This window comes from Sylvia atricapilla, chromosome 29, assembly GCF_009819655.1.
Source record: "Sylvia atricapilla isolate bSylAtr1 chromosome 29, bSylAtr1.pri, whole genome shotgun sequence".
NCBI lineage: Eukaryota > Metazoa > Chordata > Aves > Passeriformes > Sylviidae > Sylvia > Sylvia atricapilla.
This window is the reverse complement of record NC_089168.1, coordinates 1,069,883-1,082,491: the sequence shown is the minus strand read 5'-3', so window position 1 is coordinate 1,082,491 and position 12,609 is coordinate 1,069,883. Positions and strand designations below refer to the sequence as shown.

Below are 12,609 nucleotides of genomic sequence, written 5' to 3'. Positions count from 1 at the left end.
TTACTACTTGTTTAACATTCCAGCTTCTTCAGACCAATTTTTAGTGAGATTGGAAGGCTGGGAGGCAGCAGTGCCCCACTCAGTCCCTGAGCAGAAATTGGCTTTTCAAAGAAAAATCCACCTTTATTTCAGCAGAAACAGCAAGGCCAGGTACAAACCTGTGTACCTGCAGTGCTGCATTGGTTCTCCTGTTCCCCCCCAAAAAAACAGGAGTTTCTCTTGCAGCAGCAGCAGCATCACATCCCATCCCACACGCTTCCCTAAGCCACACAGCTCCCCCATCGTTTGGGGTATAAAAAGGTGAAATACACTTAATTACCAGCTTTTTCTACCCTAATTTAAATGTTTCTCACCAGGTGAAACCACTCCAAAGGCACCTCATTACCATTCCTGGGTGGTTTTGCTCTAATTAAGGGCTATTCCCTGAGTATGCCCACAAGCAGCTGCTCTGCTCTAAGAAGATTTCACAGATAATTCCTCACTCCTGAGTACCTTTTCCATCCTCGAGTAATCACTGCTCAGCTTTAAAAATTGTTGGTGGTTTTTTTTCCTGGAGGGAGGACAAGTTGCAACAGTCTGGAATCTCACATTTTTTAATCATCAAAAGGCTTTCAGGTCTATTTAAGTCTAACCAAGAAAAATCTCTACCAGATAATTTAAATTCCATGAACCCCAAGTTTTCTGGACAGGGGAAGGAACCAGGGGCATGAGAAGAAGAAAAATTCAGTGGAAATGGCCCTGTCAAAGATTTTTCTGTGGGATGCAAGAGCTTCTTTGTTTCTGCTCCTTGGAGACATTGAGGCCCAGCTGTATCCAGGAGGGAGCAGGGACAGAGCTCCACGCCTGGGGTGCATCCCTTCCACCCTGCTCCCAGCTCAAACTATTTTGCATTCCTGAATGTTTGCTTGAATCCTCAGGTCCTGGAGAGCAGAGCCTGGCTTCACCTGGGAGCTCAGCCCAGCTCGCTGGAAAGATGAGGAGAAAACAACCCAGGAATTCCCAGAGAGGGGGAAAAGAATCACAGAAGCGCTTGAATCCCATCTGGGAAGTCTGAGCAGCCCAGGAAGCATGTCCCTGCTCCAGGAGGAATTCCAGGGCTGTTCCGGAGAGCCCCGAGCAGGCAGAGAGCAGCTCAGGAGCACCACAAAGGAGCTGACCCAGAAGAGAGAACACAGAACAGAGTCCAGAATACAGAACCCAGAACTCAGAATAAAGAACACAGAACCCAGAACACAGCTTGAGGCTCCACAGCAGAAAACTCTTCCTGCAAATACTGACATTTCCAGAGCATTTCCGAAACATTTCCAGAGCGTTTCCAGGGTTGAAATGCTGCTGGAGAGGAGCGAGCTGTGCCCCAGGAGGAGAGCCTGGCCTGGGTGTTGGCATTAGTCATGGCACAGCCTGTGCCAGCACCCACCTCCTCCAAAGCCTTCCTCCTCCTACTCAGCCTCTGCACAGCCTGTTGTGCCATGAGATCCCTCATTAGGAGCTGGGAAACAGCTCCCAGGCCACCAAGGGCCAACAGCCACCCTTCCTGTTGTCACCCCGGCCAGGAACGCAGCCTCCACCTGAGCAGCAGCTCCTGGAATTTGTGTTTGGCTCCGTGGCCCAGCTCATGGGGATTTGGGGGTCCAAGCGATCCTGGGTCAGATTGGGCACCCCCAGTGCCACCAGTGCCCTGCCTGGTCCCCTCAGTGCACTGAGACCCCAGTGTGTGCATGGGAGGAGCAGCACCAGCATTCATGGGAAGGTGAGAGTTGCCAAAAAACATCCAGGACCTTGAGAAGGCGAAGGGCCAGAGGTGTCCAGAGAGCAGGGAGGGCAAGAGGAGATCCAAAGGTGCTTCTGTTCCCACCAAACACCTCCCACAGCCCCCAAAATGCCTCTTTAATAACTCCCAACTTTAATAACTCACAACTCCTACAGCCAAAAAATGCCTCTTTAATAAATCCCAACAACTTTAATGAGTCCAAACTTAGCTTTTAATAAGTCCCAACTCAACTGTAAGAAGTTCCATCTCCTTCAGCCCCAAAAGCACCTCTTTCAAGGCAGAGCAGTTGGGAGTTTTTAGCAGATGTCCCAAGGTGGGGACCAGGAGGGGACAGGTGCCCCTCTGCCCTGGCCCAAGCCATGGGTATCTCCTGTGCTGGGATTGTCCACGGGGAAAGGAGAGGTGGCCAACAAAACCCTCCCAAAAACAGCTCCAGCTGAGGGAAAAGCCCCTCTGGTCCCCACCCACCCTCCCCAAAGCCTCCGTGGCAGTGGAGGATCCCTCTGTGCCTCCCTGGCCTCTGGGGACTCAGCTCGGCGCTGGCGGCATCACGCTGCCAACCTTCCTCTTGCTCAAGGTTTCGCCTTGGCTTTCCAGGATCTGTTTGTTCTTAATCACCTTCCAAACAAAGTCCAACGGCGGCTCCTCTGAGGGCTCCTGGTGGTGGCATCAATAAAAATCAAGCGTAATAAGACGGGAAGATAAAGGCGCCCGCACGCCTGAGCTCGGCTTGACAAAGGGGCTTTGTTGGGAAAGGTCAGCTCCGGAGCTGGGAGGATTTCCCAGGCTGGAGAAAGCAATAACCCAGCAGGCAAGGAGGGGATTAAACCCAGCTTTGTTAAACCACAGCCCTGGGGTGAGGCCTCTGAGCTGCCCCAGCTCCTCCAGCCAGGCTTTGGGCTGCGTTCCTCCAAAACAAGAGTTCTTCAAGCTCTTCCATCCAGCCCCAGGATGGGCAGGAAAAGGAGGACAAGACCTCGAGAGCCCTCTCCATGCACAGAACCACTCAGAAGAACTGAGACCTGATCCACAGCAGAAACCACCCCTGAAAAATCACCACGAACCAGCAAAACAAACCAAATAAATCCCCTGGCACGAGGCCTCCAGGATCCAGGCCCGGCTCTGCCACTTGACATTAATCCTGCTTGGCAAAGGCCATGAGAGCTCCTGTGCCCACGAGCAAGGTGCAGCTGCAGGTTGGGATAAAGCCCTCTTGTGCAGCCAGGATTAAAAATGGAGAGGAAAACAAACTTAAATAGCCAGCACAATCAGCCTTTTCTAAAAAGCCAGAAAGAAAAAAAAAATAAATCAATTCCTCTTCCCCAACAAATTATTCAGCTTTTTCCAGCGGGGATTTCTCCCTCCTTCCCAGGACCTGGTTTCTCTGGGGACAGGGCAGTTGGTTTCCTGCCAAGCAGCCAAAGAAATTGGCTTCATTCTTTTTTAAAAAATTCCTTATTTTTTAAGCTACTTATCCCGACAGACAATTGTTTCCTCACCGAGAGCCCCCCACTCAGAGATCAGAGTCCACAGAAATTCTGAAAGCTGTTATCACCCTTACAGGGAAAGGATATAAAACCGAGCTTGTTTTCTTATCTCTTGGAACAGAAAACCCTCGTGTGTTTCGCAAAGGAGCCCTGTATGAACAGTTAATCAGGGCATAAAAGCGTGTTGGGTGTGGAAACACAACCTTATCCCACCGCTGACATCAGGACTTGCATCTCCACGGCTTTGTCCTGGATTTTTGCCACGTTGTGTTTGGATTTTGAGCTCAGCTACAGAGCTGGGCTCAGCTTTCCCTCTCTGCAGCAGCATCCCTGCAGCAACCAGAGCTGTGCTGGAGTTTGCTCATCCCTCCTGCACCATCCAACCCCTAAACGCTCCTGGTTTTCCATGGGAAGAGCAGCGTACCTGAGAACCTCCCTTCATGCCAGCAGCCACCCCAGTCCTCCAGGCTTTGCAGCAAAACCACATCTGGGTGTCGTTAACCAGAGCCTCCCCAGGGCAGGGAACAGCCACCCACCGGCCCTGCCCATGACCCCAGAGCATCCATGGAGGAGCCATCCTGCAGATCCGGCAGCAAATCCAGCACTGGGCTCCTTCAGCTCATTGATATTCAGTTCTAAGCCTCAAAACCAGCCCAAAGGGGCCACATCGGGCACTGCCAGGGGTGTCCCGGGTGGAGGCAGCTCCTTCCCCAGCTGGGGTTCAAATCCTCCTGCCCAAGCTCTGAGGATGCTCAGGATAGATCCTGTGCTGGGCCAGGGCCACGTCTGAACCCTGGGCTTGGGCTCACAACAGGAGAGACTCTGGAGTGAGTCCTGAGCCAGGAATGGAGGTGGGAAAGGGCTGGAGATCCAGGGAAGGGTCTGGAGAACTCCTGAGGGACCTGAGGGGGCTCAGCGTGGAGAAAAGGGGCTCAGGAGGGACCTTGTGGCTCTGCACAACTCCTGGACAGGAGGGGACAGCCGGGGAAGGGTCAGACTCTGCTCCGAGGGAACAAGAACAAAGTGCCTGGGGAGGTTTGGGTTGGATATTGGGAAATTTCCTCAATGGAAAGAGTTGTCCAGCCCTGAGATGAGGGGAGTGGTGGAGTCACCGTCCCTGAAGTGTCCAAAACCCACTGGCATGTGGCCCTGGGGACCTGCGTTCATGCTGCCCGTGGTGGGGGACCGATGATCTTGGAGGGGTTTTTCCCCAGCCTTGGTGATTCCAGGATTCTACGACCTTGGGAAAAGGAGGGCTCAGACAATCCAACGCGGCCAAAAAGCCGAATTTCTCAGCTCCAGGTGAAGGAGCTGAGGCCAAAGGATCCTCCTGGTGCAGCTGCAGCTCCCGGGGCTCATCCTTCCCGTCCCCGGGGGAAGAGCAGGAGCCGCGGCCAAGCCTCGGCGGCTGAGCAAACACGGGCGGCTTCTGTCCAAGCAGGCAAGTGAATCTGGAGGCACAATTTGTCATCTAATTGCAGCCACACCCCCCCGGATTAATTGCTGCATTTGAATGCAAAGCAGGGCAGATTTATGGCCCCATCAGGTTTCATCAGCCGTTACCGGTGATTGATGCCCAACTAAAAGCACTGCAAACAGACAAAAAGGGCCCTAATAGGGATTTTTTTTTCAGAGTTAGGAGTATTTGGGTTGTTTAATCATCCCCAAGCCTGCAAGAAGGGGAAATTAAAACCTTGGCCACATTTGCTCCAGACTCCACTGAAGATTTTTGGCTTATGCACAGGAGGAAATTGCCTCGGGAGGGTGTCTAAGATTTCCACAGAATATGGGCAGGAAGAAGAGTCAGGGTAGCAAAACCCTGATGGTTTCCCACATCCAAAGCCAGAGGGACATTTAGCAGAAATAAACGTTTAACCAGGAGAAACCACTAACCACCATCTGCCCCTGTCTCAGATAAAGAGGGGAAAATAACCCCCACCCTGCCCCGAGGTCAGCAGTTGTGAGGTTGCAAGAGTGTAACCACGAGGTGCTGGGCCAAAACCATTCCACAGCTACCCAAAACCATCCCACAGCCTCCCAAAACCATCCCACAACCTCCCAAAGCCATCCTACAGCCTCCCCAAACCATCCTACAACCTCCCAAAAACATCTCACAGCTTCCCAAACCATCCACAGCCACTCAAAACCATCTCACAGCTTCCCAAACCATGCCACAGTTTCCCAAACCCTCCCTCAGCCACCCAAAACCAATGCTTGCAGCAGGTGATGCCCAGAGCTGCCCCAGTTCAGCCCCTGTAGGGTCCCAGTATGAACCAGTAATCACTGGTGCTGGGCCCCCCTGAGGGCCTGAGGCTGCTCAGAGCACCCAAGGGTTGCCCAAAAACATCTGATAGTAGACAAAAAAGTCTTTCCTCCCTAAAGGAAAGGGAAGCCACCTTTCGCTGTAAGGAGTGGTGCTGGGGACACACGGGGAGTGAAGGAGCACCCAGGAGGGGTAGAGAGCAGGAGGGAGCACCAAGGAGGACCAGGAGGAACAGCCAAGGAGGGCCAGGGAGAAATAGGGATCACCAGGGAGGTCCAGTGAGCAGGAGAAACCACCAGGGATCAGGAGGAACAGCCAAGGAGGGCCAGGGCTGGAAACCATGGAGGGCTTGGAGCCTGGGTTTTTAGGCCGTGGGGGCTCAGCCGGGTGTGTCCCATGCCCTGCTCTACCCACCAAGGCCAAGGAGTGGTTCAGCCAGAAGAGGTAAAACGCTTCTGTTCACCCAGGTGAGAGGAGTGACCTGCAGGTGACCCCAAAGACCAGCCCCAGCCATGAGGAGGAGCAGGGACAGCCCTGGAGGGATCACTGCAGCCCAGAGCCCAGGGTAAGAGCCCCATGCTCAACCCCAAAGAACTTCACCTGCAAATCCCATTTTCGCACCCATCTCCCAGCCCAGCAACGGGTTCAAACTGGTTTCTGTTCCAACCCCCACTGATAGAACCACTGCCCCTCTCCAGGCTCATGTCCAAGTTTCCCATGGGGAAAGTCTCTTCTTGGCCCCCAATGGCTCCATGTCCAGGGATCCTGGACATTCAGGAGTCCTGGACATTCAGGGATCATGGACATTCAGGGATCACGGACATTCAGAGCTCAGCGAAGGTGCCTGAGGACAGAAGAGCTCTGTGAGCTGGGGACAAGAGGGACCTCACCCAGTTTGTCACCAGCAATGTGAGAAGAGTCATAAATCCATCAGAAATGGGGAGCCACCGCAGGGATGAACCTGAGCTGGGTTTTGGGAAGGGCCCAATTTTTGACTTCTCACAGCTCAACCCATCAGGTCCCACTCTTGGCACCATCTCAGCTTCCCACCCCACTGCTCCTCCCTGGCACCAAGCCTGAGGGACATCAATCCGAGATCTTTTCTGCCTAAAAGCCACGCACAAAGGGGAGAGGAAATAATCCCCAGCCCTTCAGAGCTGCCAAAATACCTGGTGAGAACGCAGAGTTTCGCTCTGCAATGGCCCCTCCCTTCAATACCTGCTCTTCAATACCTGCAAAGCAAAACAGAAAAAACCAGCCCAAAAAATGCTGAGACCAAACCCAGGCAAGTCGGCGTCACCGGGGAGGTTCCAGGTGGAACCATTGACCCAAGGAGGTTTTTCTTCACCAGTTTTGCCTTGGCCACTGTGGCACCTCCAGCTGTGGTGGGGAGGAGGAGGCCACAAACTCCTTCATGAGGAAAACAGGAGTGAAAAGAGATGATCCCCGGGGCCCTGGGCTCAGAAGCACAGCTGTGGGACCGACGGGGGCTTTTTCCAGTACCTGCCTTGGGTTGGACCCTGGGCTGGGCTCTGTGGGCAGCAAAGGTCTCTCAGAGGAGCCAAGGTGAAGCAAAAGCCTTCATTCCTCCCTGTTAGCTGTAAATCCCCTCAAAATTAAGCATCCTCTAGTTTGACCCCACTTCAGCAATCTGGGTTAAATTTAAGAGCAGCTTTAAGCATAAACTTCCTTGCCCATGACAGGGACATAGAACTGGATTTAAGGTCCCTTCTAACCCAAATCATCTGTGATTCCATGACAAACTCATCATGTTCCCAGCCTGATTTTAGACAATCTCAGCAGAACCACGTCCCACTGTGCCCATGGGAGCAGCCTGGGCTCCTCCTGCCTCTCCCCACTCCTGGAGATCAGCTCATCCTCATGAGAGCTCCTGGGGGAGGAAAGGAAAAGGGCTGGGTGGGGAATGGATGAGCTTCTCTGGAGCTGATGGACGTGGAGTCTGGACACACTCCAGGAGTTTTCCCTCCTCAGTTGTTTCGGTCCCTGTTCCACTAGCACAGGATGCTCTGGTAGCCTCAAAGCTGCTTCTCCAGCGATGCTCCCAGAGCCAGTTTGACCTCCAAACTATCCAAAATCGGCTGTGACGTCACTGTGATGTCACTGTGATGTCACCAACAGCACCCCCAGCCTGTGGCCCCCCACCGCCGAGAAGAGGGAATCGCCGCGGTCCTTGGAGGGGCAGGATGGGAGTTCTGGGAGAAGGGAGGAGAGGCGAGGATGGTGAAGGGCAGAGGAGGAAGGATGGGCAGAGGACAGACAGACAAACGCTGCCACCTGCTGTCCATAAAAACCTCTCCCAGTCCTGAACTGGGATGAATTCAGCTCTGCAGGATCCCAAAGCTCAGGATCTTGCCCGCTGTGCTCCTGCAGCCTGCGGGAGCCAGCGGCACCCCGTCCAGCTGGAAAAGGGCAGACTGGGTTTGCTGGGGATGAGGACAGCACCGCGTCCCACAGGGCTGCAGAACATCACCCGGGGCTTTGGAGAAAGGGTCTCATGCGACATTTCCCGGGGCTGCTCCAGCGCTGGGAGCCACGGGGAGAAAACCGAGGAGCCACTTGAGGAGCTGAGCTCCATGTCCCCTCCCTGGGCTGCCACCTCCGCAGGCGGCGCCGTGCGCCCCCGGCCGGGGGGACATCGCGGACCGTGACATCGTGAGCTAATTCGGTGGCGTTAATACCCAACATCCCACCCGAGTGACGGGCAGGAGAGCTGGCCCTCTCCTCCCCGGAGTCTGCTAATGACTGTCCCTCTCCCTCGGGGGATGTCAGGCTTCCTCGAGGGGCCCTGGGTGGCCTCATTAAAGGCTCCTCAGGATGAGTGTCCTCCCAACACTGACCTTATTTTGACAGTGGCGGTAATTACAGAGCTCTCGGCGGTGGAATGACAATAATTAGCCAGGCACGAGCAAAAAGGTGCTGCGGGGAGAGCACAGAAAGCGGCGGAGAAATACGGACCTGGAGCCTGGTGTGTCCTGGTGGGAGAGACACGGCCCAGCTCCCCAGGACTGCCTGGGAGGAAAGGCACGTTCAGACCCCCAAACACCAAATCCTGAACATTCTTCCTCGGCTGGAAACTCCCCAGAGATCTCAAAGCTGCCCTGGGAACACCTCCTGCCATCCACACCGGGAGTGCAGAGCCCCCAGGAGCCCATCTGAGCCCGCGGCGGGTGGCAGCTCTTCAGGGAGCTGAGGGCTCTGCCCTGGGAGCCCCCACCCTCCTCCAGACCCAGATCGGCTCTTTAGGGTTGCCTTCAGTTTTCCTTTTCTTCTTTATCCTTTTTCTTACCCCCAATTCAAGGATTTGAAACCAACGAACCCAGTTCTTGTGGGACACCCTGGAAAACTATGAACCAACGAGTTCCAGGTGTTCCCAGGGCTCCTGGGCTCAGCCTGGCTGTCCCACGGGGATCCAGAACTGCAGCCCCTCGTGGGGCCTCATTCCACCCCCAAATCCCATAAATCACAGGGAACATCCCCACTTTCAGGTCAGGGCTTGGGGAACCACCCCAGGCTTGGATCACAGGTGAGATCTGCCTGGCTGAGGAGCTGCACCAGGAATTTCACACAGCAAGAAGCAGCAGGAAGTGTGTGGAGACACAAATCCTTGTTTTACGCCTTTGCTCTTTTTCCTTTCTTGTTTCTTAGCTCTAGTGAAGGTGCTGGAAAGGGGAGCCCGTGGGCAGAGGAATCCGTGCAGAACACACTGTGCCAGCAAGAGGCCACCTCACCTGAGAGGAGGAAACCCACAGGTCACTGCTTTGGTCCAAAAAGTGGGGGGAAAAAAATAAATCAGAGAAACAGCAACAATAATTAAAAAAAAGCTTAATTGAAGGCGTCAGTTGGAAAATCCACCAGTAATGCTATTTTCTGCAGCAGCCCCACTCCAGAAAAGCTGTAATGATTCACAGTGACCCATCCAAAGAAAAACAGGATACCCGTGACCCACCTGTCAGCTCTGGGCATCCTCCAGACGAGCTTAAAAGCACCAGGAAGGAGAAGAGTTCAGCCAGAACCAGCTCAAAGAAGGAAAATCGGGTCTGGTGTGGAGGGAGCAGCTTTTTGCCCAAGGTAGGTGCCTCTTCCTCCCTTCTTTCTCCCAGTCTCCCAAGGAGTCAAAACAGATGAGGAAAGCATTTGGTCATGGGCAACAGGAGTCTGATTTTTTGGCAAATAAAGGGTGGGAGGTGGCTTTTTATTCCCACTGAATTTCTGAGGTATCCAGCAAAAATAAGGAATGTAAAATACGAATAAACCTGCTCCTCTGGAAGGTGCTTTTCTGAGCAATGGGAAAGTTCTCCAGCACTATGGTGATAATTCCAGGATAGAAATGTCACCCTTAGATGGAAAAGAGAGGTTTGGGCTAAAGTTCATTGCAATTAATTTTCTCTTTGGTGTCATTCCGTGTGCCCGTGCTAAAGCACCAGGAACGTGTGGACAGGGAATGGCGAGGATGGGATTTTTCACACACGCCCACCCCAATCCTGTCCACACACCTGGGAAGGGGTTCTCCCACATGGATCAGTCCCGGGCTGTGCTGCCAGGGCTTCCTGCAGGGCTTGGCAGCTGGGTGGGAATCGCAGCCCGGAAATTTCCCGGCGTTTCTGCCTCGGCAGGAGCTGCGATGGTGCGGTGGCTGTACCTGTCCGTGGTGTTCGTCGTGCTCATCCCGGCCGCGTGGCAGCTGGCTCCCAAGGACTTGGAGGACCTGTCCAGGTATGGGGGCTGGGTGGAGCAGGGCAGTGGGAGCAGCTTATCCGTCTCCATTCCTGTTGCTGTCCCAGCTCTCCCTATTCCAGTGTTCCTGTTTATTTTGTATGGATCCAAACTCCCTCCTGGCTCTCCAGACCCCAGGCAGGGACATTCCCTCGTAGGGTATCCCGGGATTTCCTGCCTGGGTCAGAGCAGGGACACCTTGCCCAGGGCCAGCCAGGCTGAGCTGAGCCCCCTCTGGGCTGGTGCTCCCACGGCACAAAGTCCTTTGGGAACCCTCTGTGGTGACTCCCAAAATCACCCTGGAGCTGCAGGAGGGTGATCCAAACCTCGGAGCAGTTCCTGCTCTGATGTGGGATACAGGGACCGGGGTGGAGGTTGGGATCCCCTGAGCAGGACAAAGGGGAATGATTTGGGACAGGACACTGGATATATTGGATGCCAGGAAAACACAGGCCAGGCTTGGCAAACCTCCAGGAACTGAAACAAGAATGGTATCTTTGATTTGCAGGAATTATATTAAATATTCCAGACTTATTCCTCTGCACTATTCCATCTTTTCTGGGTGATGCTCTGCACAGGGACAGGGTTTGGGGGGCACAGCCCTGCCCTGGGCATCTCCTCTGGAAGGATCCTGCCAGGGTGCCCATTAAACCCCATTTTCCTCCCTTCTCCTCCCGCCCCTGGCAGATGGAAGTTGTTTGGACCCCAGAACTCCCAGAGCTTCCTGTCCCACATCAAGAGACACTCAGAGGGGACCTTCACGAGCGACTTCACGCGGTACCTGGACAGGATGAAGGCCAAGGACTTCGTGCATTGGCTCATCAACACCAAGAGGTGCTGGGAGACAACTGCCCACCACCCCCATCCCAACTGAGAGCTGGAGAGGGACCTGGAACTGTGCCAGGACATGGGAAATGGCTTCCCACTGCCAGGGGGCAGGGATAGATGGGAGAGTGGGAAGGAATTGTCCCCTGTGAGGTTTGGAAGGCCCTGGAATGGACTGCCCAGAGAAGCTGGGACTGCCCCATCCCTGGAAGTGTCCGGGGCCAGGTTGGAGCACCCTGGGATAATGGAAGGTGTCCTCCCACAGCAATGGGCGGAACGAGATGAGCTTTGAGGTCCCTCCCAACCCAAACCATTCTGTGATTCCATGAACTCCACGGACTTGGTGCCAAGGCAGGGTAGTACTCCCTTTTCCTGATGCCAAATGGCTCCTGGGGATCCTCTGCTCCCTTGTAATAAAGGTCAGGGAAATGGAGGCATTTGGGGTGGGATTGGAGTTTTGGGATGGGAAGAGGCTGTTTCGTCCTCTCCGTGACTTGTCCTCCCATTTTCCTCCCCATTCCAGCATTACCTTGCCGGGTTCATTGGCATTTTGGGGGTTTTTTCCTGTTTCAGCCATTCCAAAGGGGCAGGTCCTCTCTGAGTGAAGGAACTCTCACTACCCTTTCCCAGCTCCTGATTTTAGCAGGAGTTTCCATCCCCTGAAGCTCTTTGGGGTTTGTTTTGAAGGTACAATTAAGGGAGAATCCCGGCAGCAGCTTTCCAGCCGCATCCCTGCAGGAATGTTGGACCTGTCCCTCTCCGGCCAGGATCAGGAGCTCCCTGGGAAGGATTCATCCATCACACACAGCTCCTGGACCCTGCCCGTGCTCCCCAGGCACCTCCTCCTGAAATCCGCCCCCGAGGATCCCTTTTCCCTGCCCTTTTCCCGAAATGCCAATAAAAGCTTTGCTCAATGCTGCAGCTGGTTCCTGATGTCCCCAACCTTTCCAGGTGTCCCACTGGGATCCCGCACAGTCCCAGGGCATTTCCAGCCTCTGACTCCCCACTCGGTGCCTCATTTTCCCCTCAATTCCTCAAGTTTCAGATAAAAGGGATAACAAGGTTGTGCCCACCTGACCTCACAGACCAGGGCCAAAAGGAATTGGAGAGAAATTTAGGAAAAACCCTACGGTTATTCCCTTTTTGGTGTTAAATTGTTTCAATTTAACCAGAATCCAAAGAACCTCTTTGGAGTTAATTTAGTTCTAATTAATTAGAGGGCAAGTGGGCCCAAAAAAAGCCCAGAAAGGCAACAGAGGGAACAGCTCAGGGTGGGGAATTTCACCTCTCTAAGGCATTCTTGGAGTCCCAGCACAGCCAGGGCTGGCACAGGGGACGCATGTGACACAGCTACGCCCACTGAGAAATAAATTAAATTAAATTATATATAATTAAAAATTAAAACATAATAATTTTAAGATAAAATTATTTGGAAAAAATAAAAATAGAATTAGAAAATACTTTTTAAATAGAGTAATTTAAAAATTAAATAAATTTTCTTAAATGCAATAAATAGAATAATTTAAAAA

General features: G+C 53.4%; 1 protein-coding gene across 1 annotated transcript; it reads left to right on the top strand.

Moving 5' to 3' along the window:
* The first annotated feature begins 10,163 nt into the window (after positions 1–10,163).
* LOC136372694 (pro-glucagon-like) lies at positions 10,164–11,129 on the top strand. Its single transcript, XM_066337422.1, has 2 exons — positions 10,164–10,255; positions 10,943–11,129. Exons 1-2 carry the CDS (start codon positions 10,164–10,166, stop codon positions 11,127–11,129), a joined length of 279 nt encoding a protein of 92 aa, XP_066193519.1.
* The last annotated feature ends 1,480 nt before the right edge of the window (positions 11,130–12,609 follow it).

Bases quoted from the DNA above. Each gene is read 5' to 3' on its own strand.
- LOC136372694 (XM_066337422.1), top strand. From the start codon at position 10,164: ATGGTGCGGTGGCTGTACCTGTCCGTGGTGTTCGTCGTGCTCATCCCG. The intron at 10,256-10,942 runs GTATGGGGGCTG...CGCCCCTGGCAG, and splicing joins GACTTGGAGGACCTGTCCAG to ATGGAAGTTGTTTGGACCCC.